This window comes from Copidosoma floridanum, unplaced genomic scaffold, assembly GCF_036245765.1.
Source record: "Copidosoma floridanum isolate Cflo_tuat_1 unplaced genomic scaffold, Cflo_Japanese_pri ptg000013l, whole genome shotgun sequence".
Lineage (NCBI taxonomy): Eukaryota > Metazoa > Arthropoda > Insecta > Hymenoptera > Encyrtidae > Copidosoma > Copidosoma floridanum.
In genome coordinates this window covers 15,876,551-15,903,235 of record NW_028321890.1, presented here as the reverse complement: position 1 = coordinate 15,903,235, position 26,685 = coordinate 15,876,551, and the positions used below count along the sequence as shown (strand labels likewise).

Here is a 26,685-nt window from a genome sequence, read left to right as displayed (position 1 = left end):
TTTTTTTTTTTTTTTTTTACCACTTGAAAGATATTTTTCATGTACCCAGTAATTTCACGCTTGTTGGTTACAGGAGTGCGCGAGCGACGTGGGATATATTTTTTGTTTTTCTGCTGTTGCGTGATTTTTGAGAGTGTATTATACCCTAGTACAGTGAGTTTTATTAAATGTGGAATTTTATTGTTTTCTGTACGGGATATTTGATGATAATTTTATGTGCAGTTCATCCCCGCGCGTGACCAAAGTTAATATATATACCGTACTAACACTATTAGCTTATAATTGTCGAGACTTTAATTTTACTAAGTTGAAAAACCGAGTGATTATTTGAAAAACTAAAACAAATCCTATACATGACGGAATACCTTCTGTAAATTTTTTTTTTCCTACTCGGTGCGCAATATTTTTTTAAATTGTACATATAGTTAAGTGTGTGATATGTTTTTAAAATAACTTTTTTTTTCTGTTTATTGATATTATCTTTGGCAAAAATATACAAATTTTTCATCCAAAGATGTAACCTTCCAAAACACAGTTAGCTCTCTCCATGTTAGGATAATCAACAATTAAAATCGAGTACTTATTTCAATGAAAAAAAAAAAAAAAGAAAAAACATTTCAATAATGTAACAAATAATCAATTAAAAAATGTTAAACACAGTTTTTTAAAATTCCACGCAACAAAAACACACATAAAAAACTGTGATTTTCATTACAAATAAAGAAACCATGTATCACTATGGCCATGTCTGACCTAACGAGGAACCGTTCTACTTGTTAATTCCTATCCTTAACGGATGTTTTGAAAAAATGATTAAGCCCAACACACCAACAGTGGCGTTTTTTTTAAAATTATTTTAATCATTAACAACATCAAACGAATAAATTAAATTTATTACTCAGCGCGCGGATTGTTACACAACGTGTCTTTGTCAATGAAACCATTCGGCACGCGTTAATAAAATGGTACATGGTGTGCAGCCAATCGATCACTCTTCGACTAATAAAACGCGCTGACGCCCGAGAGACACCAAAAATCTGTTGACGGCACATCTCTCTCTCGAGAGATAAATATAAAGTTCCTAGTTGTAATAACCCGCACCGGCGACTGCAGATGATCACCGAAGCACTTGCAGATGTCCATTAATATTATGCAACAGCGGATTACGTATAGAGAGAGGGGCGATCCTAAAACGCGATGCATCTTGACCTTGCACAGCTAGGCTGCAAAAATGGCTTTCATCCGAGAGAGAGAGAGAGAGAGAGAGAGAGAGTGGCTCTCTTCTTCCTGCTACGCGCGACTCGGCCTTGACGACCCGAGCTCTCCGTGCTCGTGGCTTATTCTTGATTGCCGGCCAATAAAGTGTACCAAGTCCGCGTGGACGAATGCACGGCTCTTCGCCTGCACGTGTTATTTATACCCTCGCGACTTTGCTCTTGCACGCGCGTGAACCTCGGGAGATGATGATTTTGCGGACTTGCACGTGTGGGCTTTGAAAGGAGCTTTTTTTTCTTCCTTTCTTTATTCAGTGAATTAGCGAAGAGGTGTGCGTCCAAGAGCAGATAACGGGAGCACTTGTTTTTCCTATGGAAGAAAATACTCACGGGAAATTGGGTAACAGATTGTTTTTCGTTATCTTTATTACTTCGAATAATGGGACAAACATATAAATGTCTACAGCATGTGTTTTCAAAAATATTGCATATATGTTGCGAGTATGTGGATATTTGTTGAATATTTTTTTAGTTTGGAATTACCGTAAAGGACACGCTATAAAAATTGTTCCAGTACGAAAGCTCGATTTTTTTTTTTAAACTAACAAGTTATTCGAAATTTATTTTTTTTTTTATAGTCGTATGCAAAAATCTCTTCATGTGATCTCTGCGCAATGTAATATTTTTGTAATAGAATCAACTTTGTAAAGGTTTTTTCACTTTTTAATCTAAAACTCATTTGTACATAAATTAACCTATTTTCTTTGTCCCGAATAATCAACTATGTTTTTCAATTTTTTATCTCAAAGATTTTGGTCTGCTTAATAGTTGAAGAATTAATTTTTTTTTAATGTCAAACGTACAAATTATCTGAGAACTAATAAAAAAAATTTTACTGTCCCACCAAGCCCCCTTTTGTAATGAAATTTTTTTTAAACTATTCATCGAATGGAATCTATAATGATGGAAAAATTATGATAAAATAAAAATCTAACGTAAGGTTGAAAATGTTTTTTTTAATTTATATTCGTATTAAAAATAAAGTCTTAAGAACCCTTAAAGAAATTGGCAAGTTAGATGATAGATAGGTCGTGGGTAGATGATAAAAAAAAATATTATCATTAATAATGAAAAATATATGAATTCCACTGGTTTATTAGTAAGTTTAGAAAAAAATAATGTTTTTGTCAAATCGTAGCTCTGTTTTTCTTTAAAACTTATAATTTAAAATAATGGGTCACGTGATAAAGCCTCTTTAATCGAAACGTAATTAACTTAAACTAATCACCTTGTTTGTTTAGAACAGATAATTTAAAAACGTTTAATTGTCGATGTTTTTAATTAGGTTTAATAGATTTCAAGTTGTTGTTGACAATTGGAGAAAATATCTGCTTTGATTACAAGTCCTCAAAAAATGATGAAACTACTTAAATACATAGTATACAAGAAATTTAAGAGTTAAAAGCTGAACTTGGATATTTACTCGTACATGACTATTGTTTATTCAATCATTAAAAAAATACATAAATATCACGTGAAGTGCGACAGTCAAGTCTAATTGTGCAATTCTTAGATTTTTTGTATAAAAAAATATTAACATATAGAGAATATTGAATATTTTTAATCACAAATACCCACAATGAAAAAGTGTAACGTTCATTCATGAGTCCTATATGATGATTGTTGCAGGAATGCACTGTCTCGGTGCCGTAGCGGGCGGCCAGGTGAGTCCTAGTGGCAACAATAGCAACAGCAGCAGCAGCAACGACAGCAGTAACAACTGCAGCAGCAACAACGTTTTGAGCATCATCCGAGCTCTGGGAGTCTTAGTTTGCGAAGGTCGAATTCAGGGTCCTCCACGTGGGTACAGGGAAGGCCCGCACTGCGTTCAGGCACTACAGTCTCAACCCAACAGTGATCATGCCTGCGAAAAGGACAACTACCTGGTTGGTTTTCAACTATAACTTTTTTTTTTTTTTTTTTCTAACGCATTACGGTGGAAGACAATACGTGATACTATTTTTAAGATATTTTAACGAGTTATTTCAATGGTATGATAATCGAACATTTGATTTTAAATATTTTCAGTGGAAAACGTTATATTTAAGTCATTATTGTCATTTAAAAAAGTTCCATTATTGCCGTTTCGACAAGTAAAAATACTTTTTATTTTTTTTTTTTTATTTTTAATGAACAGATTTATTTTAAAACATTATCATACTGTGATCTTTTTTTAAACTATATTTAGAATCAGACGATGAAAACAAAAAAGAGTAACTCGTTGTTACATAATCTCAAATATATAATACAACAGCCTAAACTATTCATATTTTCGTATTTACTTTGTATTCTGAGTATTTATTTTAAATTGGCGATAGAATTATGTTTTCTCTGCAGTTACTCTATAATATAAAATAGTATCTTTTCTCACATTTTGTGTGAAATATTTTTGACCACAACATGTGATGAAAGTATAACGCGATTCTGCGTGTGGTTAGTGGTCTTCCTTATTTTTAAAAAAATTATTATCTACCGCTCGTTTATGCCGCGGTATTAAAAAAAAAAAAAATAATGACACGTTCTAAATTATGTGTATCAAGTAAATAATTAAAAAACTTCTAAGAATTCCTCCATTTTCCTGCATTATCTTGTATTCACAAATTTTATCCGTATAACCAATTTCAACGACAGCATCTTAAATCAAATTTTACTTTGCCATAAAAAATCAGTTATAATTACTTTTGCAATTAAAAACCATGCCTTTTTTTCTCTGTAAAAATTAGTCAAGTTGACGAATAAAACAATAACGATATTCACCAAATCCATTTCGTATGACAAAAAAATGTTTAAAAAGCATGAAATGAGAAAAAAAAAAAAAAAAAACCCACACACGAAATAATTCGGCAAAAAAAAATGTTCATCCCTTCCTTGGTTTTTCAGTGCGACAGATACCTCGTACTTGTGCGCGAGATCACGGACCACGTGTCCGTGGGCGCTTACCTCTGCGTCGAGGTAGTACTCTGTAGCGACTGTCCCTGTGGCTCGATCAAATCAAAGAGCAAGCACCGAGTGCTGAGCGTGCCACCGCCATTAACATCATGGCAACACAGTTCAGAGATGCTGCTGGAGTACTGGCGCATCGGCGTCGTGCCAAGCAAGTAAGTCGGCGGGCTCGGTTGGAACCAAAAAGAAAAAAAAATAGAATAGGCCACCATAGTGGTGCGGAGCTAATCAAGAGAACGCGACCGAAATACCAGCTTGGCACTCTTGTCGGCTATGCAATTGCAATACATGGATTTTTTTTTTTTTTTTTTTTTTATCATCATTTGACATGGTTTGATTTATTGAAAAGTAAACCTTTTTTTTTCGTAAAATTTACTATTTTAACTTCGCGTGGATCTATTTTTTTGTTTATTTTGTTTTCTGAACAAGGGCGCGCCGCGTACAAACCGCGTTACGAAGTAAATACATTTTTTACGCAATTGTTTGGCCGATACTGCGTGCTTTTTTCACGTTCTCTTGGCGAGACGTGAAAGTTACGTGAAAGTTATTGCTTGTACCAAAAATAACAACTGAGTGATATCGCACCGGAAAGTATATTTTTTTCCCTTTTTCTTTGTAGTGTTGCGAATGTCCCACCAACATTTTGAGATTAATCAAAATTGTGACGATTTTCATTGTTTTCTAAGGAATCTTGTATGTTTATGAAAGCTTCAATTTTTAATAATTAATCAAGTTGCTTGATGATGTTCCACTACGAAATAATTACATAATAAGAAATGAGGGTAATAGTTGATGCGCTGCAAAAAAAAATTAATTTATTAAATTTACAACACCGCATTTTTATTTGTTTGATTTTAGATTTTTATAGTTTACAACATTCGCGCCCAAAATTAAAATGTTTAAACGCTAGTCATTTTTAAGACGCTTACGGTGATTTTGAGTACTGTGATAACAAGTACCATTATTTATTAATAATTTTATGTTTTACTATTTAATAACCATACCATATTAATGAAAGGAAAAAAAAGTTTTAAAAGCAACACTGTTTTTAATTTAAATGACTTGATGTACGTCATTAGTGAATTAACGATTAAAAAAATTTTTTTTTTTTGTACGACGGCATAATTAAGCGTAAAAAATATGATTACAAATAACGGAAAATTTGTTTTGTCATTAACTTCAATCAAACACAATATTTTCGTGACTTGTTTCTTTTGAAATATCAAATATTACTGCAATATAGTAAAAAGTTGTTTCATTAAAAATATCATCAAACTAATCGCGTCGTTTCATCTTAATTATATATAACGACACAATAAATAAAGCGGTTTTAATCACGCGTGTAAAAATCTTGTTTAACTTTTTGTAAACTGTTTTTTTTTACTTTCACACAGCATCAAATAAATATTCCTTGATATTGTGGAAAATAAGCATTGAAAAATGAAAATCCAGCAAAAACCGTAGTCGAATCGAACACAGTCGACCCAACGAGTTATTATACGAATTCCGACAGCAAAACCTCCGATGAAATTGATTAATTTCCCGAAACACCTGTACACCCACGCACAGATGAAGCAGAGAAAAAAAACAAATTCTAGACGTTCGGCGTTATCACTCGGTCGTTTGGGGGTGGGAATGGGACAGGCATGAGTTTTCACGTAACGTGCCATCAGCATCTCGTGCTCCCAAAGCCACGCGGCCCGAGAAGTAATGAAAAAGAAAGAAAGAAAGAAAAAATGAAAGATAGTCAAAGAGAGAGAGAGAGAGAGAGAGAGAGAGAGCCCCCCTCACGAAACTGACGTGCACGCAGAAGCCCGGAAACGATGAACTGCCACGGGCTGTACCAGGCGGTGCGCTCGCGGCTCCACTTCAGCCAAGTGGCGGCTTGGTGGTCGCGCACCAACGGCTCACGGCCCAGCTACGTCGCGACGAGGATCGTGCCCAACACGAGCCAACCCCTCGACGATCACCTCAAGCGGTTCCGCGACGCCCCTGCCGAGCACACCTTTCCCCTCGCCGGACTCGGCGATGGCAATTCCATCGAGGTATTACTCATGACCAGCGTCGTTATGTGCGCTTTGCTCGCTTGGGCACGAGTATTTTTTCATGGATTTTTAAGTGGTGTAATCAATTTTTTTTTTTTTTTTTCTTATTAAAGTGCAGTGTTTGCGCTGGGAAAGCTTGTTGGTTCATTAAAATTTGAAATACAATTTTTAAAAAATTATTTTCTGTCACACATTGTATGCACTAAACATTTGTATGGTCAAGTGTATGAAATCAACCATTTAAATACTTTTTTTAAATTTTTTTTTAAATTGTATTTTCATTCTAATGTAAATGCATTGTTGTTGCTGGAAATAATTTTTTGTAAGCACAGTGCTATAAATGTAGTAATTGAAAAATATTTTTTTATCACAAATAACGTGTTGAACTTTAAGCAAAAAAATTATGCTCCGAAAAAATTCAATAAACACCCGTGCCCAAGTTTTTTTTCTTCATCTTTTGAGCTTCATGCTTGAATTGTATGTACATACTTTGTCTAAACATGATTGTATTGTCGCAACGGTAAACGTACATAGCATCATGTGTTTGTGAAGTGGCAAGATATTTTTTTTTTGTATTTTTACCCAATTTTATCATTCAAAGGTACTTTCCTAGTGCCTCAATTAAAAATTTCAGTTGAAATTCGTACCATGAGAGGGTTTAGACGCAGTATGTACTCACCATTAGCAAGTTGTTTCATAAATACACGCACTGCATCCCTTCCAGGACTATGTTTTATATTAAATTACTAATATAAAAATGCAAGAAAAACAAAAAAAAAAGAATACAAAAAATAATAAATGTGACTGTTTCACGTACAGGTCAGTGTATGGGCCCTGCCACGAATGGAGGAGATACCTCAGCTCCAGTGTGCGATGCACCCACCAGATGAACTGGAACCCCAACTGGTCCGGCCCACCACACCCGTCAAGCGTCTCATATCCACGAGCCCCGTCATCCCGACCAGTCCACCCGCGAACCAGACCACCACCACCACGACCAACAACAACCAGCAACAACAGCAGTCCCACACCACCAGCCTCGAATCAAACACTCAGACTCAGCAGCAACCGAACTTCGTCTACTACATGAGCTCCTTTCGCTCGGCGGGACAACCTCAGCAACAGCAACAGCAGCAACAACAACAAGCCCAGCCGGTCCTTCTGGACGACAGGCTGCTCATCCCGTGCGACAAGCCGGGCAAACATCACTGCCGGTGCGCCGACGAGGAAGACGAGGAGCTCGACGGCACGGTACCGACCCCCGTCTCCGTGGTCTCCTCCATCGCCCGGCCCAACGGGGAGCGCAAACGCCGCCGCTCTCTACCCTGCCGGCCCCCCGAGCCCGACCCACCCGAGCCCCAACACCACGTGGCCGCGCCCCCCTCGAGCCTACCCGCCCTTCAAGAGATCACCCTAGCCCCTCCTGCCGCTGAATCTACCCACGCCACCACCACCACCACCACCGGCTCGCTAGAGGGTCTCGAGCGTAGCTTTCGCACGCAGCTGAGCATCGACGAGCAGCAAGAGCACCTGGAGAAGCGCTACAAACGCTCCGAGTCGGTGGAGGACGAGTCCACCGAGACCGAGAACACCAACGGCGACCCATCCCCGAGAAACCGCGTGGCCAGGGTCAACCTGGTGGTCAATCCGCTGTGCAGCGACGAGGTGCAGCCTCCCGAGACACCGAAAAAGGTATAAAATTGCCCCTCGTGGGAAAGGACCTCTGAATTTGCCTTACCCAACCCTCGTTGTCTTGTAGGAGAAGGAGGGCGAGCAGCAAGGCGTCGGTATCCTCGACTGGATCAGCCGGGTGCCCTATCGAGTCCTCGGGGCCGAGCAGCAGGAGCCGGTGGCCAACAAGTGCGAGGTCAGGATGCGCAACAGTTGCAACCTCGAGCTCAGCCCTCGGGAGTTTGACGAGGTGCTGGCGGTGCTGAGGGCCCGCACGCCCCTCTGTCGCAAGAGGTCGGCTGTAAGGACGGCCAAGCGCAGGGAGGCCAACAAGCAACAGGAGCACCAAACGACGGACGGGAGCGCGTCGAGGAGCAAGGCAGCGGACGCCCTCCTGGGGGCGATACTCAGGTCGTCGAGCAGGGACAACGACAGCCGGGACGAGGTGATAACGGAAGTGACGCGGGATTGGACGACGCCGCGCAAAGACGACGACGACGACGACGAGCCGGCCACGCCGAGCAATTCGGTCGAGGCCAGGGATTCGAGCAACAACGACGCCGAGTCGTCGCTGCCGTCGGCCCTGAACAAGCGTTTTTCGCGGTTGAAGCAGCTGTTCAAGCGATCGGAGCACGAGCAACGGCTCACTACGCCCGAGGACGGTGGCAGAGGTACCCGTCCCAATGGCATACCGGCCGAGTCGCGGGTCAAGCGCAGGATCGACTTTTCGACAGATTTCGAGGACGCCCCGGGGGATGACGAGCTGGAAGACGAGGAAGAGGGCAAGCCGAGGGGCGAGGAGCCGGCCGATAGGACAGCGCACTGTGATCATCCAGTTGGGACCAGTACAAACGGCGCATACCCGACTTCGTTACATAGTACAAATGGCGACAAGAGGACCGGTTGCGCGGCCCCCGTCGACGGCAAGTCCACCCTGTCGAGGAAGTCGCATGGCAAGCGCGATCTCTTTCTCGCGAGGTTCAAGCACAACAAGCAGAACAACAAAAACGAGACGGTCGCGGAGTGCGAGGGTCTCGTGAAGGTCGAGGCTTCGGCGGAGGAGAGCGAAAGCGGCACCGAGGTCGAACAGGCCGGGGTTGAAGCTAACGACAAGACCACCGTGCCGTCGGCCAAGGACCAGGCGAGATTTCGAAGGTCGCTTGAGAACGCCGCGTCGATGGTCTTTCACAGCAGAACTGGCTTGCCTCTTACCTCGAGCCCGGCACCCCTGCGCCGGGGCAGCTGCTGCTTCGACTTTGACAGTAGCCTCAACAGCGTGTCGTCGAAGCGCAGGTACGGCCCGTGAAACCCCCGTCATTACAGTCATATCGATATGTATGTACGTGAATGGTTTTTTCGTTTTTAGCGCATTGTTTGAGTTGAACACACCACCGAGTCCTGGTGCAGTGTCGCTCGAGGAGGGCGACCGAGAGGCCGAAAGTACCGGCGACACGGAGGAGGTGACCAAGCGACGCTCGGCTTCGCGCCATCGGCCGCAGAGCCACGCTCTTCTGGGTAGCTTCGAGGAGTCCGCGCTCAATGGACGACTGGAGCCGGTCTCGACCGTACACGGCTTCGCGGCCGAGATCGGGGCCAGCGGCTCCTTTTGCCCCAAACACCGGAAGCTCCCGGTCACCGTTTTTTTCTACACCCTCGGGGACAACGACAAAGTCTCGTCGCCGTACCTCGTGAGTATATATTTTGCAGCTGAGTATCGTCATTATCATTTTCTGATTTCCATACTGGTTTGCAGGCTCACATCAATCTGGGCAAGAAGCCGTATCAGGTGCCGAGGATGGGGACGATTCAGGTGACCCTCTTAAATCCCTTGGGCACCGTTGTGAAAATGTTTGTGGTGCTTTACGATCTGACCGACATGCCGCCGAGATCTCATACCTTTTTGCGTCAGCGAACACTGCGCGACAAAACGCTACGTTACCTCATTCACCTTAGGTAAGACTTTATTTTTTTTTCCCCTGCCCTCGTTGCCACGTCACAGTGGAAAGGCTTCAATGGTTGAAACGTTTTCAGATTTATGTCCGGCAAAACCGGGCGCATATATTTGCACACGGACGTGCGAATAATCATCTGCCGCAAGGCGGACGTGGACACAGCCTCCGACTTTGGTTCGGAGCCGCCAAAGGAGTTGCGCAGCTACACCCACGGGCCGACGAATCCCAAGTTCTCGCCAAGGTGCTGAGCCACGTGGCTCTTCCCGTGGAGCTGCTGTCAACCGCCTCAGCCGCCTAGTCCTCAGCCCGTCTACGTGTGAAAATTGTCCGATCGTATCGATCGAAACAGTGATAAATGATATTAAGCCTCAGAGTCAAGTGCGTCCGTATATGGACGATCGCAGGAGGAGGATGCCGAGGGGCGTTTGCATAGCGTTGCCGATAGGGGAGCACGTTTGACGAATTGTTTTTTTTTTTTTTTTTTAACCATATCGTCGTTGACGAGCAACGACAAATTTGTACGTGTTTTTCTTCGTCTCGAATGGGGCTTTACGAGATGCTTTTCGTTGTCTAGTTTTTTAAATCAACAAAATTTTTATGATTATTGATATTTTTTTTTTATTTTTCGTTGATTCTTCAAACATTTTATTTCAACCTGTTGTGACTGTCAATGCAGAACAATTGAGAGCTGCGGTCGGAGGGGTGGCTGTTGAGGATTCGCTACCTCGAATCAATCGATTAAATAATTGTGATGAATTTGGTGTATATTTTTTTAGTATGGAGAAAGATTTGGAAGATGATGAAATTAAGAATAACAAATTTTGCGCCGTGCAATCCAAAAGCGTCGAAAAATAAAAAAAAAAAAAAAAAAAAAAAAAAAAAAAGGAAAAGAGGGAGAGAGAGAGAGAACTCCAGTTTTTGAGCTCTCGTTTGTGGTTTTAGAGTAGTGCATAAATGCTTTGATCATTCAAAAGTGTCTTGATATGTAGAACAAAAAAAAAATAAATAAAAGAAAAATGTGCTCGTGATTTCGTCAGATGCTTCGAAAGAATCAGCAAAGGCCATTTGCTCAACTCTCTGTACATATTAATTTATAGTGTGTAAAACGAAAAGAAAAAGGGGAAATAAAAAAGTTTAAATTAAAGTCATCCGTGAGAATATTTTACGCGGGATGATACTGCCATGTACGTAGCACCCTGCTCTAATAAAGCGAATATAAATAATAAAAAGTGATATATTGGGAAGAAAGAACTGGGCAACAAGTATCGTTCGTTGGATCTCCGGTTAACGATATTTCTGTCATTGAACGGACAATAAGATAACATCCAACGCATCTTGAATAATAATTTATCTTACAGATATAATCGTTTTTTTTCGAGAACAACGACCGATACACGCTTTGTTTCGAGCTTCTGCAAAAATAAATACAGTTTATTTACGTGTATAATAATAATATAAATGATGAGAACACAATTTTGTGTCCATAGCACTGTGATGAATATATATATATATCGATATAGATACAAGAAATCTGTTAAAGAGTAACTATTTGCATAGTAGGTATACAATTTAGTGATAATTAAGTATCTTCTACTAATGTCGAACAAAAAGAAAAAAAAGAAATTGAACAACTACGCAGTTATGAAAATTGTATTAATTGAATCTGTAGTGGCGGATTTCCGTTGCCTCACGTCGTTATTTTCATAGTTCAAGATGCTTATTTTTTTGTAGGAAAAAGAAAACGATTTCTCAGCGAATTGAGAGAGAAAAAATTTAAAAGAGAAGATTAAACAAAATAACAAATGAAAGATCGCTTTTAAAGTATCTGCTAATAAAAACGAAACGTTCCTGTTTTCAATAAAAAAACAATCCAAAATTCTTTTGTCATATTTCTAAAAATTAAAAACACGAAATATGCAATAATTTTAATTTATTTTTAGAAGATTTGATTTATTTATTATAATTCTGTGGTTCATGTAGTTTGTACAACTTTTTGAAAAATCTCAAAGTTTTCAAACAAACGTCACCGAAATACATCTATTTATATAATTTTCCGATTTGAAGAAATATTTTTAGCAAAGGAATAAATGTTTTTATAAATATTTTCATGCTTTTTTTTAAATTAATTTATTCACCCTTTCATTCCCAACAAGATGTCGGGGTATTTTTCCACAAACAGCCGCTATCACAACCGTCTTTGATCGTCCTCTATATTTTAGATAGAAAAGAATCTTTAATTTTTCAAAAAAAAAAAAAAATGAGTAACGCAGTTAATCATGAAAATAACGTTACATAAACGTGTAAGGCGATAGCAAGCAACTGTTTGTCGTAAGATATGACGTTGTCGCCGTTTTTAATAATAGTGGCAATAATATGTATTGAAAAAATAAGCTTTTATCGAGAATTTAAGCGACTAAAAATGTGATTAAATATAAAGAAAAAAACTCGCTGAAAAGAGTTTAATTCGTGAATTTAAGTAGAATTGAAAAATATGTATTGATAACCGTAGATACGTTCAATCACTGCCATGTTGTACATAAATTGTGTACAAATGGACAAATGGAATTTATCGACATTCTATTTGCGTATTTGTACATGCATATCACGCTCATAATTTTTTTGTTGGATCAGAAAAAAAAAGAAAAATTTCAGTGTTTGCGGCGTATCAATATATATAAAAAAACAATCAAATACGAGTGGAAAAAATGTTACATGTAAACTATAATTATGCATATGCAATAATAAAATATTAAAATTCAAAGCTCGCCAAAAAAGAAAATAGTTTGCGGGAAGTTCTATTACAGTAATTATTAAAGATATATTTTTTTTCTGGATAATCAGTAAGATATACTCCTCATAGTCAATTTTCGATTAACCGAGTTAGATGCCTATTTGTAAGTTGGAGGAAAAAAAAATATATATATATATATCACATACTTATTATTTTATAAAAGTGAATCGCTATCGCAAATTTTTATTATTTGAAGCGCAAATGTAGCAACAAGTAAATTAATTGTAATTTGCAGGATCATAATCGATTGTAACAAATATAATTTAAATATTAAAATTGAGGTTGTTTGAATGTTTACTTTTTTTCTTTACACCATCAAAAAAATTACTCACTTATAAACCACAGTATCTACTCCATCAGTCATACAGGTTTGTAACAAATAGTATCAATCTATAATTTATTTACATTTTTATTTATACTCCAAAAATTAATAGAATACGTTGAACTGCTGAAAAGTAGATGGCTGTTTTTAATTTAAATAAATATGATCTTTAGGTTGAGGACTTTTTATTACATCACATGTATGTACCTACTACTGATTTTTTTTTTTTTTTGTAGTAAAATTTTTCTCCGTTATGTCCATACAAAACGTCATTAATACTTACATTTTACCATAAATTTTAAACAAGAATCAATTTCTTGGATCATAAATAACTTTTCATATTTTTATTCATTCGTTGAAGTTTTTCATACGAATTTTCGTTTTTCGCTTGTTGCCCCATGATTCATTGGTTTTTTTTTAGTTCGAACTTTTTGTCAAAATAAGATCTCATTTTTATTAACCAATTCTTTCGTGCTAGATACTTTGAAAGTTAAACTTTTTTTTTTTATCAAATGAATCAAATATATTTCTCTGTATTCTGGGTGGAATTTTTTTTTGGCAACCAGTGAGGAGAAAAATCAATAAAAAAATGTTTGTTAAATTAAATAAAAAAGGTGTGTTGTGGAAATTAAAATGAATAAATTATAAATTGTTACTAAAAAATAATAAATTATCTGAGGAAAAAAATGAACATCGAAATATTTTTTACAAAAAAAATTACGACAAAAACATTACGTATTGAAAATTCTTGGACAAAAATTCTATAGTTCGAAATACGAAAAAAAAAATTATTTATGATTGATGGATCATGTAAAATGAAGCTTTTTTATCGATTGGTTTAGGAAAATATGATTACATAATAATACGACATTAATAATGATTTAGAAGAAAGATAAAGTGCTATATTGTTCCGTTATAAAGACGGAACGTGTATGTCTACTCCAAATTTTTGCATTATATTTCTTTTCCCCTGTCATTTTTTCGACGTAATGGTTTTCCGCTATTGCATCAAAGTTAAATTGAGGCTTGTAGATATTATAAACATTTAACAATTAATACATACCTTATGCCTTATCTCATTATATATATATATATATATATATATATATATATATATATATATATATATATATAATACATATTGTTGTTTTCATTACAATTTTTTTTTGGTATAGATGGGGCTCAGACACGAGACTTTTTTTTAAACTAGAACAAACGAATTTGAAAAGTTAAAAAAATAAATAAATAAATTTAAAAAAAAATTCTAATTCGATGATGGTTATCAAGTGCCAAAAGTCTTGATAAAAGTGTGTTCGAGACTTTCTTAGAATTCTGAAAAACATTACCTTACTTTTTTTTTAATTACCCAATATCTTCAAGCGCAATTGAAAAATTTGAGTTCAGTCATGAGTTTTGTGATCGTATCAAGTTTGAGGCTCTATTCAACGTATTCAGTAATAAAAAGGCGAGACCAACTTGAAAACGATTTTCTTTTCTTAATCTACAAAATTTTGTAAGAAATCACTCGTTACGAAATATGGCGATGTTTTTTTGGCACGAAGTAGTTCATTTATTCATAACTTTTCCCAACTTTCAATTATCAAATCTATATAGATAAATTGCAATACAGGATTGTTTATCATGAAAATTTGTTTAATTTTTGCTTGCATTGTAGAGATGTAAGACTGTCATCCTTAGTTCTTAAAAAGTCTTGTGCCAAGAATATCGGTAAATTTAATGAAAAATACAAACAAGGCTGTTTTTAAATACTCATGTAGACAAATATTTTCTTTTTCGAACGAACTAAAATTAAAATAAAACAATCATGGGGAAAAAAAGGCGGTTGCAACAAAAGTATAAGGGATCAGATCGGAACAAAAGCGTGTGAGCAATCGCGGCAATAAGACCAACAAATAAAATTTACCGTCCCTCATGTATACCAAAAGGTTTACCCACCACAGGTTTTAAAAATATAAAAACTATTTATTGAATAATCATAAGTATTTAATAAGAGCATTAGAATACAAAAGTACAAATAAAATGTTTTTTTTTTTACATACATTGTTAAAAAAATATGTTTACTTGCTTACACAAACAGATACGTATAAATTAAAATTCAACTCGTCACAGTGAGTTTCACAAAGATCACATTTTTTCCATTTTAATCACTAGGGGAATGATCACTGATGTAAAGTCAAGGTAATGATTATTTTATAGTCCTCAAAGCTCTTCTGCGTTGCAATTTGAACAAAGGAAGCCAATTCGGAAACTTTAGCTCCAAGTCATAAGATTTGAGGAACTCAATAATGGCACTGCGCTGAGACTCCAGCATCGTAGAAAAATTTTGTACCAGTTGTTCCGTGAGAACATCGCGCAGGGAAAATGATTCGCTAATGAGCACATTTTCCATTTCTTCCAATTCATTCGACAATCCATGCAAAACCGTTTCGTCCGTACAATATTCCTTGTGTAAAGAATTAACGTGCAAACGAGCAGCTTTAAGCCTGTACAAATGATCGTCGAACAAGTCTGATTGAGTTGTTTTGGCAACAGTAATCGGGGTGTTGTTACTCTTGTCACTGATATTGACGTCAGCTCCGATGGACAAAAAAAATTTAACACAACTGTTATTTTGAATGAGCAAAGCACAATGAAGAGGTGTTTTTCCTGAGAAAAAAAAAAAATAAAAAAAAAAAAAAAAAAAAAAAAAGAATTAATCGATTGTCCGTTTACTAGCTTATCTGTTTAGAGGCGAATACAACTACTGGTACAAACAACGGGAAGATAAAATATATTTGATAACATTTTTTAGTCAAACGCAGTAAAAATTGAAACTGTTTTTTAATAGTTGGATATTTTAAAAATTTTATGATTTGTTTACGAATTATTTTTTGTAATATTTTGTGCAGGAATCAAACTTTTCTTCATACCCCGGCCGAAAGTACGTGCTTCCCTGCTCGATTTCACTCAAGGAAGTGTAGCTTTTGTGGCCGGCCAGAAAAGAGGGCGCCTCTGATTGGCTGCGTGCCTTTTGCTGCTGCTATCAGCAGCGCACGCGCAGTGGAAACAAGAACAGCAAGAACCGAGCCAACGAGCCCGACTCGTGCACGCAATATATATAGTGTATAGACTGCTCTTGCCTCGATGCTGTGATCATCAACAGTGACCTGAGACTACGGGTAAAGCTGAATATGTATCGTACAAAGATTGTAATTTTCATAATTGTACTTTTAACGTAAATGAGAAGAAATAGCTTCAAAAATTTTGTTTGCCTGTGAAAATATTGCTACAAATAAGAATTTTCACTGCAAAATTTTGTACTTGAAAATATTATTTTTACAAAAAAAAATAAAATTTCAACTTACTATTTGTTACAAAATATCTATAAATATCTACTATAAAATACTATGTATAATTTGGTTTTTTATAAAAAAAATTTCATTATCTAATAAAGATCATTCGGATAGAAATAATAATTACTTTATACTCATGAAGCTTTCCTACTGCACTTATTCAATGAATCGTATTTAATTTCTGATTTCTTACAAAATGTTAGTAAAAAAAGTCGTCGATGCCCGCCCCCCCGACCAGCACAGCCTCGGCTTCGCCTCGGCCTGCAAAAGTCGGGGCGGGCATCGACTACACATGAGCAACATGTGCTACGCTACAAGAGATCCCCGGTGGATGGCGCTGATGCAGACAGCAAAAAAGTAACCAACTATCAACCAGACATGCTATTTATTAGTTATTATTAATGTATCAAACGTACTTTCGGCCGGGGTATGAAGAAAAATCGTATACGACCCACGGCCAGTAAACTAAAGACCCCGGCCTGCGTGTATGAGGGCCTCGGCTTCGCCTCGGCCATCATAACCACGCAGGCCGGGATCTTCAGTTTTCTGGCCTTGGGTCGTAATATACTATTTGTGTTAATACAGTTACTTGGATATCGCTACTAGTTTTCTGCATAAAAATCCTACGTTGAATATAAATTGATAAAAAAATACGTAGGTAAGTTCGTTAGTATCAACGTGATAGAAAAAGTCAAATATTCTAAATGTTAGTTATATAAATGATATGGGAACCATAACACAAAACTTTGCTTATAATTTAATTTAAATTTCAAATACACATTTTTATAAAAACTCATGAGCTAAAGACGAATGTAATAAATTCCTACTGCAGTACCTACATGGGTTCAGTGAAGCGGGTGCAGATTGCAGAAATGTTTTATGGTGTGGAAATATTAATGTTAATATTTTATGACAGCTACAGATGTATACAAAAATTTTTTGTTTCGAGCTAGATTCAGAGAATAATTCATAACAATTTAGCTTGTAAGATTAAAATGACATCAAGTTGGGTACTAGTAAACGAAAGTTCAGTTTTATCGAGCTTAAAGGTAATAACTAAGAAGGTAGAGAGACAAATGTACTGCAGACACTATTTATATATGTTGATTAAAAGTGTTAAAAAAATCTCACCTTCGTTATTTTGATGATCAAGATTACATCCAATATCTTCAAGCAATTCAATCTTTCTTTCTAATTCGTTCTGCCACTTAATTTTTTCATTTAGAAATTTAAATGCCAAGGCAATGAAATGGATAAAATTGAGACCATTTTCATCCACAGTACTTAAATGTGGTGCCGAACTAATTAATGACTGAAAAATATTTTCAGAAAAATTAAATGTAAGCCTTCCCACGATATACATTCTAGATACCACAGTAAGGTTTTTCACAGTGGATTGATATTTAAAAATTTCTAACATGTGATTACTGTTCACATTTTTATTTTCGATAAGACAATCGAGAATACTCTTTTTAAATATGTTTACAGCCGCCAAGTCGAACCTTCTGTCTGGCCTAAAAAGAAAAAAATATTTAAGAATCTAAAATAATTGCGTCCTGGTTCAAAAAAAGTTAACTCTACACAATAATGCCATAGAATGTATCAAAGCTTTTTTAAGAGATTTATCAAACCTAAATTTTTTTTTGAAGCCTCTCTACATTATTATTTACTTTGGTTTGTACAGGGGTTTAATTTATACTACTTTTTTTGTGAACCTGTCTAATGGAACTTGATTATCATTTAGTATAATATAAAAGTATTTATGGTATTTTTATCACAAAGAAATTTGTCTCTCAATATGGCAATAAATTATAAATTTACTGCTAAATTAATAAACCAAAAAGATTGATTATATCGTGAAATCATACTTATAAAATCGTCATACCTTAAAAGCAGATGTAATGAATCAGGACTCATTGATGCAGCCAAATGCAACACAGTATTGCCATCTTTGTTTTCACATTTAACGTAGGCTCCGTATTTTAGCAACATTTCTATCACATTTTGACGTTTATATTTGACGGCAAAGTGCAGCGGATAGAAACCAGCATCGCGAAGAGCAAAATTATCGTTTGGTTTATTAATGTCAATACCCAAGTTCAAGAATTTTTCAACGATTTCAGCATCATCAGTCATACAGCTAATGTGGAAAGCTGTTAACTCTTCTAGATTGACGGCAAGTTCATCTTTTTGCAATGCCAAGATCTTTCGGCGTTTGGTTGGATCTGCAAAATAAAATATAATTTCATTCATAAAAATTCCAAATAGATGTACACATTATTTAACTCTACATTATTCAAGAGCAAAATGTTAACGTCTCCAACATGCATAAGAATAAAGACTTAATTTGCTAACATTGTATTACCATTCGACAAATGATCATCTGTAAGTGCGGTTTCGTAATGTCTGAGGATATATTTGAGCAATAACTTGATGGCATTATCGTCTTCTGGATATCCATTTTCTATCAATACGTACAAGGGCGCATAGCCCGGCATCACTGCGGAGTCGACGTTTATTCGATTGTTCGGTTTATCTCCAGCAATCAACAATCTTTCAATCATAGATTCGTCTCTGAGAACACACGCGACGTGCAGTTCCGTCAAACCGGTTTCATCCGACCATTTTTCTTTTTTCTCGAATTCCAGTAACAAACGAATCACTCGCAACTCGTGGCGGCAACTTGTAAGAGCTACGTGAAGTGGTTTCAGGCCACCAGCATTTTTAGCCCTTACATCCGCACCGTTTTTCAAGAGCAATTCCACTACGTCCACCGAAGCGGTCCTAGTCGCCAAATGCAGGGGTGTATCTCTAACATGAACGTCACTTGGCAGCTTCTTGATGTACGTCATCAGTTTAGCCGTTATTGGTTGACTGATGTTACTCGTGAGCGGCAGCAGAGCTTGGGCTTCTGTGACATTTCCAAAGTGACAAGCCACGTGAAAGTGAGACAGTCCACCCGGGGCTACCGGATTACTCTGAAGAACATCGGGATGTTGCGTGAAACACGACTTAAGCCAGTTGTACCTCTTGCAGCTTAAAAACGCTTGGTGCACGACGGTTAGCCCGTGAGCATCGGGAATCCAAGGATTGGCGCCGTGTTCCAAAAGTAACTTGACCAAATCATCCGATTCAATGGCTACCGCAACGTGAAGAGGCGTAGAGCCAATTTTAATGCTAAAATTGCTTTCGGGGTACAAACTTGCGAACACACTTTGAACATCTGCTTGTATCGCTTGATTGGGGTCCATGCCGAGGGACAAAAATTTCTTGACAATCTTGACATTGCCCGCCACGCAAGCAATATGAAAGTGGGACAGACCATACCTGTCCTCAAGGTTGACAACGGTGTTGGCGCAAGCATAAAGAAGCTCGTGGACGAAGGCTTTTTTCTTCAAGTGAAAAGCCAGGTGGAGAGCCGTCATGTTGTTCGCGTCTTGCGCGGTCAAGTCTACCCCGTGCCACAGGCAAACTTCAATTCTGGAGTTGCCGTACGTCGCTCGCAACGCAACGGCCAGGTGTAATAATGAATAGCCAGGCCACAAAAGCGAATCGAGTGGAATGCGCGTGTTGACTTCGTAGCTTTTCAGATAATTGTCGAAGGTTTCGATGGAGTCGAGCTTCGAGAGAAGGGAAATCAATGCCACGCCGCTTTCGAGCTGAATGGGTTCGAATTGAATCTGCGTCTTCAGGACACGGCCAATCTCCGACGGGTTGTACTTGTCGAGGCATATGCTGAGCGGAGTCGTGCCTCGGGCGTCCTCGGCCAGAAGGTTGGCTCCTCTTTCCAGGAGAAACTTCACCGTTGTGAAATTACAGTGCGCAGCAAAATGAAGTGCAGAATAGCCCGGGTAGAGCGGCGAGTCCAGGTGCAGAGCTGCATTGATGTTTACTCCGTTGTTTAGGTACTCAACCAGAGTTTCGGTGCGCAATTCGCGGGTTCTGGTGCACCAAACGTGAAAGTGGGACAAGCCAGTGTAGTCCGTGGGATTGGGCAAGTCGTCGTCCAGTGACAGCAGTTCGTCGATGATCTCCTCGTTGGCGATGCGACAGCTGTACGACTCGTACCGCGACGAGGAGTAATGAATCTGCTTCTCGATGGCGATGTGCATCGGGTTCTTCCCATCGGCGTTGAGCAACGCTTGGTCGGCATCGTAGTTGACCAACAGAAGGAACATTTGCTTGTAGCCGTTCAACACGGCCAAGTGCAAACACGTGCACCCGGGAAAGATTTTCGAGTCAATGCCGATGGCTTCGTCCTTCGAGATGTCATCCGATTCGAAGAAGAACTGCACCGTCTCGATGTCGTTGGCCTCGCAGGCGATGTGGAGATGGGAGATTCCGTGGTCGCAGCGCGGGTTCCGTCGATTGTAGTGGTCGTAGTGGGCGGACAGTAGTAGCTTGATCATGGAGTTGTCGGGTACTTTGGTGGAAGGATTTTTCTTCCCAAGTTCGTAGGCCAAGCGCAGCGGAGTGAAGCCTTGGGCATTTTTCCGAGTGAAATCGGCACCTTGGCTCAACAGCAAGTTCATGATTGAGTTTTGATTGGCGCTCGAGCAATTTTCGACAGCGAAGTGCAAGACGTTGTAACCCTGGTGACGGTTGTGGTTGTTTGTAGCGCGGGGCACCGTATAGTTCATGTTGTAGCCACTGTCTAAAATTTGGGCAATATCAGCTTCAGTGGCAAACGACATCATTTCTGCCATTTTGGCGAGTTTTACGTAGTGCGGGTTCATCGTTTGTGGGGATGTCGTGGCTCCACACTGATAAATCATTGGCTTTCTCAAATATAACTAATCTTGAATACCTGAAGGATTGAGGAAAAAAAAAGAAAAAAAATTTCATCAAACGTGGCATAAATAATCAATACATTAAAAAAATATAAGTATAAAATCAAATCGAGAAGCGGTTGCAGCTCAGTTGCTTAAGTGAAGAGCTAATTTGTGGGGTGTGGCTTGGGTTTGGCGATCAGGTCTGTTTTTCAAAAGATGAATCTATCGCTGGGATTTGTCCTAGAGTTTTACAACTGGACTTGGGGTAGGGTGGAAGGAGAAATACAGAAGTATAAAATATGGCCATCAGCAGAAAATCTTGTCAGTTGACCGACTACCTTCTGTCCATATCAAATGATGGCAAGCACATGTAGTCCAGGTCGTAATCTGGAATTCGTTGGAGAAAATATTTGGATTCAGTTTTTTTGCGTTATTTAATACAAAATTATCTCCTAAAAACGAATTGGCATGTTGCCAGGTCCAAAAGTTGGTCCAAAATTGTTTATACAATTTTTTTCAGACAAATTTTGCACATACATCTATCTTATTAACCTAACCAAAGTTTTTATGTTTATTTTAGAACATCGTGATTTTCTCTCTAATTAGTATGGATACTGATAAAAATCAGAGGATCATATGAATCCGTAGTATTTGAAGTATCCATATATATTTTTTGTCGAATTTTTAACTATTACTAAGGTATGTTACTTTTTTAGGTCATAACATTGTTCCCACAACAGCCCGTGTTACTTGTTGATTTTTTATTTTGAAATATCTTAATTACATGGCTGAGATCACCAAAAAAAAGTACGTTTATTTTTTATAACACAGAATAAATCAAAAGCTATGTTAGAGCCCCTAACTATTGTCGATGATATGTACCCATAGAGGTATAAGCATAGAGCCTCTATGGTTGCATCAGCTGTAATATTTACTTTAATTGTCATCACACAGTTGGACAAGTGCGCTTCTATGTAGACATGTCACAAGGTCACAACAAGAATACAAACATAGTAAGATGCTACTCCAACAGTTCCCAACACGTATGTCTAATGGTTCAAGACTAAACAGGACTTACAACTGTGCAAGACAATTTATATGTAATAAATAAAACTAAAGTCTCACCTTTTATTTCTTGGCGATCCGTCAAATGAATTTTAGAATGGTCATTAAACTATCAAATACTGGGGTCCATCAGATCAGGTAACAACAGTATCGGCATCATTGAGAAATATTCACTTCATAAATTAATATAACTTCAAGTAGGCATCCATTTTTTAAAATTTTGGTTGAGTTACAGGTACAACACTACTTATTTGCAAAATGATGTCAATTTTAAACTGCAAGCTAATGCATTATAAGTACTTTCCAAATTTATTTGCCTTTTATCACGATGTATACTTCTTGGTTAGGGCTTCCAGAGAAGGCTTAGGGGCCGCGCACGACATAGGCTGTTAACATAACATCGTGTCCACGTAGGGCCTTTATACGTAAATGCGATAAGAGCAAACACTGAGGCCCGAGGGTCATTAAAAATCTAAACCAGCCGCTACTCGGCATTATAATTAAAAAACCTTATGACTCGTGGGGATTTGAAGTATTTTTGCAATGCTGATGAACGGTAACGAGTTATGACGGTTCAAAAAAATTGCCTCTTGCAGACATTTGAAACCCGCCGCAAACTAGCCCAATGAAAAGAATACAGGAGCTGTTCACATAGACATTTTTTGCTTAATTCAATGTGAACGTTCATATTGAAAAGAGGGTTCCACTGCTCCGCTAAACTCAAATTGAGTGAACAGACTGAACAGACCTATGCTGTGTTCTCTGTCAGTCAACGTAGTTGCGACCATAGGCTTTGTTGCCTGATGGAAAAAGAGGTATAGGTCTGTTCAGTCTATTCACTCAATTTGAGTTTGGCGGAATAGTGGAACCCCCTTTTCAATATGAACGTTCACATTGAATTAAGCAAAAAATGTCTATGTGACTAGCTCCACAAAAAGTTGGTACGACTAAATGGAGCTATTCACATAGACATTTTTTGCTTATTTCATTGTAAACGTTCATATTGAGGAGCTGTTCACATAGACATTTTTTGCTTGATTCAATGTGAACGTTTATATTGAAAAGGGGGTTCCACTGTTCCACTAAACTCAAATTGAGTGAACAGACTGAACAGACCTATACCTCTTTTTCCATCAGGCAACAAAGCACAAAGCCTATATGGTTGCAACTACGTTGACTGACAGAGAACACAGTATAAGTCTGTTTAGTCTGTTCACTCAATTTGAGTTTAGCAGAACAGTGGAACCCCCTTTCCAATATGAACGTTCACATTGAATTGAGCAAAAAATGTCTATGAGTGTTTTCCGCAATCGTCACCAGCAAGCAGCAAGTAATTTAAGGTTGCGCTCTACGCTACCATCAGGTCGGTAAGTCAACTACCTTGAATTAACTGGCGCTCTGTTCCGTAATCTGGCCAGTTAAAATAGCAGACGACAGTCAAAAGCGATGAAATCTTCACTTATTTCTCGACTTTCACGTCGTCTGCTGTTCTAACTGCGCAGTTAAGGCCATGGCCAGATTACGGAATATATAGCGCCAGTTTAATTCGAGGTAGTTGACTTACTGACCTGACAGTAACGTAGAGCGCAAATTTAATTTACTTGCTGGTGACGACGATTGCGGAAAACACCCAAAGCGGCGTTACCACCACGACCTACGTAACTTTACAGCCTCTAATTTTATCATTCTGGTAAAGAGAGCACGGTGTAAGATGTACGTAAAGTTATGTGTAGTAATTGAAGAAATTACTACTAAGTAATGCCATAAGGTCGATTTTATCAAACCATATAAATATCTCTATTTTTAGAGGTCGACATTTGAGTGAAAAATAGATTGTAAACTTGCCGCAAACAGCACGGACCACGTCAACTTTTTATTATCTATCTGTAAAATTATTTGCGGCTGGTTTATAATAATCAAAAAGATTTTGCTGTAAATAGCAATAGTTATTTGGATCAGCGCTATCTAGCGGTCTTTATTTTTTGGCCAAAAGTGGCTCCTACAATTCTCAATCAGAGCATTTAAGATTAGAGCCATTTAGTCAAATATAAACCAGCCGCAACTCATGATGAAGCTAAAGAATAAAAAAATAACGGTACGTGTGTTTTTGGCGGCAAGTTTACAATCTATCTTATGCTTAAAAATTTATCTTTAAAAGTACAAACACATAGGAGGTCAATTTTTTGGTAGAAAATAGATTGTTATCTTTTTGTCAAAAACACACGTACGTTATTTTCCCATTTTAGAGCTTTATTATAAGTTGCGGCTGGTTTATAATTGACAAAATCTCTCCGTTCCTGAATGCTCTGATTGAGAATTTTAGGAGCCACTTTTGGCCAAAAAATAAAGACCGCTAGATGGCGCTGATTCAAACAACTATTGCCATTTACAGCAAAGTCACTTTAATAATTATAAACCAGCCGCAACTAATTTTACAAATAGATAATAAAAAGTTGACGTGGTCTGTTCTGTTTGCGGCAAGTTTACAATCTATTTTTTACTTAAAAGTCGACCTCTAAAAATAGAGATATTCATATGGTTTAATAAAATTGACCATATGGCATTACTTAGTAGTAATTTCTTTAATTACTACACATAACTTCACGTACATCTTACACCGTGCTCTCTTTACCAGAATGATAAAATTAGAGGCTGTAAAGTTACGTAGGTCGTGGTGGTAACGCCGCTTGGGGTGTTTTCCACAATCGTCGTCACCAGCAAGTAATTTAAATTTGCGCTCTACGTTACTGTCAGGTCAGTAAGTCAACTAACTCGAATTAAACTGGCGCTATATATTCCGTAATCTGGCCATGCATGGCCTTAACTGCGCAGATAAAAAACAGCAGACGACGTGAAAGTCGAGAAAAAAGTGAAGATTTCATCGCTGTTGACTGTCGTCTGCTATTTTAACTGGCCAGATTACGGAACAGAGCGCCAGTTAATTCAAGGTAGTTGACTTACCGACCTGATGGTAGCGTAGAGCGCAACCTTAAATTACTTGCTGATGACGATTGCGGAAAACATCCTATGTGAACAGCTCCTAAATGACAGTCGCGGCCAAATTGGAATTACCCGACTGACCAAAAATCTACTGTCAAATGAATCAACGACCCTCGCAAAAATAGAACCAGCCGCAACTTCGGCAAACGTTTTTTTACAAAATATGTTCTCGAAACCAGAGTTGTAGCAATTTTGAGATTATCTAAGAAGAAGGAAATTCATGTTTTTTGCGTCAGAGATTGGGGATGAAAAGCGTCGCGCCCTGAAACGCGCCGTACTTTGGGCATTGGGGCCGCACCATATAACTTTGTGTGTTAAAACAAATAGGCCGATGTACAGAAAAATAGTTATATGGTACGACCTCTGAGCACTTGGGAGAACGATGGGAAGAAGGACGGGATGGGAGGCCGATCCTATTACAGGGAAGGGCATGGGGTTAACAAGCAATTTTGCTGCGAGAAGGTCGCCCATCCCCTTCACAAAGAGCATTGAGCAGTGAAAAAGCACATGTAAAAATTTACAGAGGTCAAAGTATACTTTTTTTTTTTCTAGTGTTTTACCTCCGGCTCTCTTGTAGAGGCTCTACTGAGGGCACTTAGCACTTGGGATTGGGAAGGAATTGTGATGGGATGGGAAGGGGAAGGGGCCATAACAACTGCTCCGCATTCGCCCATGACAATTGTCATGTGGGTCAGGAAAACCCCGGGAAATCTCCCGTAGGAAAAACCTGATCCGGAACAGCCTGGTGTATCTGGGTCCGTACCATATAACTTTTTTTTGCTTTGCAGGCCTATGTTATAACATAGGCCGATGTACTGAAAAATAGTTACATGGTACGACCCCTGCCTCATTTCTGACCTGGTGTCTAAGTTGCAGACTTAGACAACGGGACAGAAATTTGGCAATCCTCTCCGCTCACGATGTCAAAGGGACAGAGAAACAGTCAATCAATCCACGAAGCGAACAACGTAGGCGAAACGGCAATGTTGCTTAACTTCAAGATATAACTTAACTCAAAAATATAAATAAAACCTTAACCCAGTGTTTTTTATGTCAAAATTTGATAGTTTGTTTAGTTTCATCAATATACTTGTATATCGTAGACTTACTTAATTTTAATCATTGCTAAAAAATTTCCTAAACAAGTCTTAAAATAACCCTCTAAACCAACTATGTGAATATGTCTTAATTAATCAATTATAAAACAAATAAAAAGGCTACTGTTATGAGGCAATCAATCATTTAAAATAAGACGTTTGAATTTTTTTTTAACCGTTAAAAATCTTTTTTTTACAAAACACAATAAATTGTGTAATGTTTATTTTTTATAGTCAATTATTGCATTTGTTTTAATAAAGTTCGACTCACTTCGAGTTTCAAAGCCCATGTCCAAAAAGAATGACGAAAACATATGGCATTATTTTTTTAGTTATTACTCAGCAGTTCAGTATCCTTCCACAGGACTGACAGGACCCTCATTATGCTGCAGTGACAAGT

General features: G+C 38.1%; 2 protein-coding genes across 7 annotated transcripts in view; one reads left to right on the top strand and one right to left on the bottom strand.

The window, feature by feature from the left end:
• Positions 1-12,967, top strand: part of atos (atos homolog atossa) — a 76,438-nt gene extending 63,471 nt beyond the window's left edge. For 3 of the 5 annotated variants that reach the window (XM_023392736.2, XM_089590885.1, XM_023392737.2), the window contains 8 exons: positions 2,904-3,160; positions 4,155-4,372; positions 6,028-6,262; positions 7,082-7,954; positions 8,022-9,226; positions 9,300-9,621; positions 9,687-9,886; positions 9,965-12,967. In XM_023392736.2, the coding sequence (XP_023248504.2) occupies positions 2,906-3,160; positions 4,155-4,372; positions 6,028-6,262; positions 7,082-7,954; positions 8,022-9,226; positions 9,300-9,621; positions 9,687-9,886; positions 9,965-10,133 (3,477 nt within the window). In that variant the 5' untranslated portion in view covers positions 2,904-2,905 and the 3' untranslated portion in view covers positions 10,134-12,967. Of the gene's footprint in view, positions 1-1,478; positions 1,615-2,887; positions 3,161-4,154; positions 4,373-6,027; positions 6,263-7,081; positions 7,955-8,021; positions 9,227-9,299; positions 9,622-9,686; positions 9,887-9,964 lie in introns of those variants that run through there. The other 2 variants (XM_023392734.2, XM_089590884.1) reach the window with 2 other exon arrangements.
• Positions 12,968-15,060: 2,093 nt separating this feature from the next.
• Positions 15,061-22,489, bottom strand: LOC106639209 (uncharacterized). Of its 2 annotated transcripts, none has more exons than XM_089591181.1 (5): positions 22,249-22,489; positions 18,717-21,158; positions 18,237-18,576; positions 17,483-17,865; positions 15,061-15,665 (listed from the first exon to the last, which is right to left on the bottom strand). In XM_089591181.1, the coding sequence occupies exons 2-5, from the start codon at positions 21,124-21,126 to the stop codon at positions 15,205-15,207; spliced, it is 3,594 nt and encodes a 1,197-aa protein (XP_089447307.1). In that variant the 5' UTR covers positions 21,127-21,158; positions 22,249-22,489; the 3' UTR covers positions 15,061-15,204. The 2 variants fall into 2 exon arrangements, with proteins under 2 accessions (XP_089447307.1, XP_089447308.1); XM_089591182.1 differs by lacking the exon at positions 15,061-15,665 and adding an exon at positions 16,062-16,171.
• Between the last annotated feature and the right edge of the window lie 4,196 nt (positions 22,490-26,685).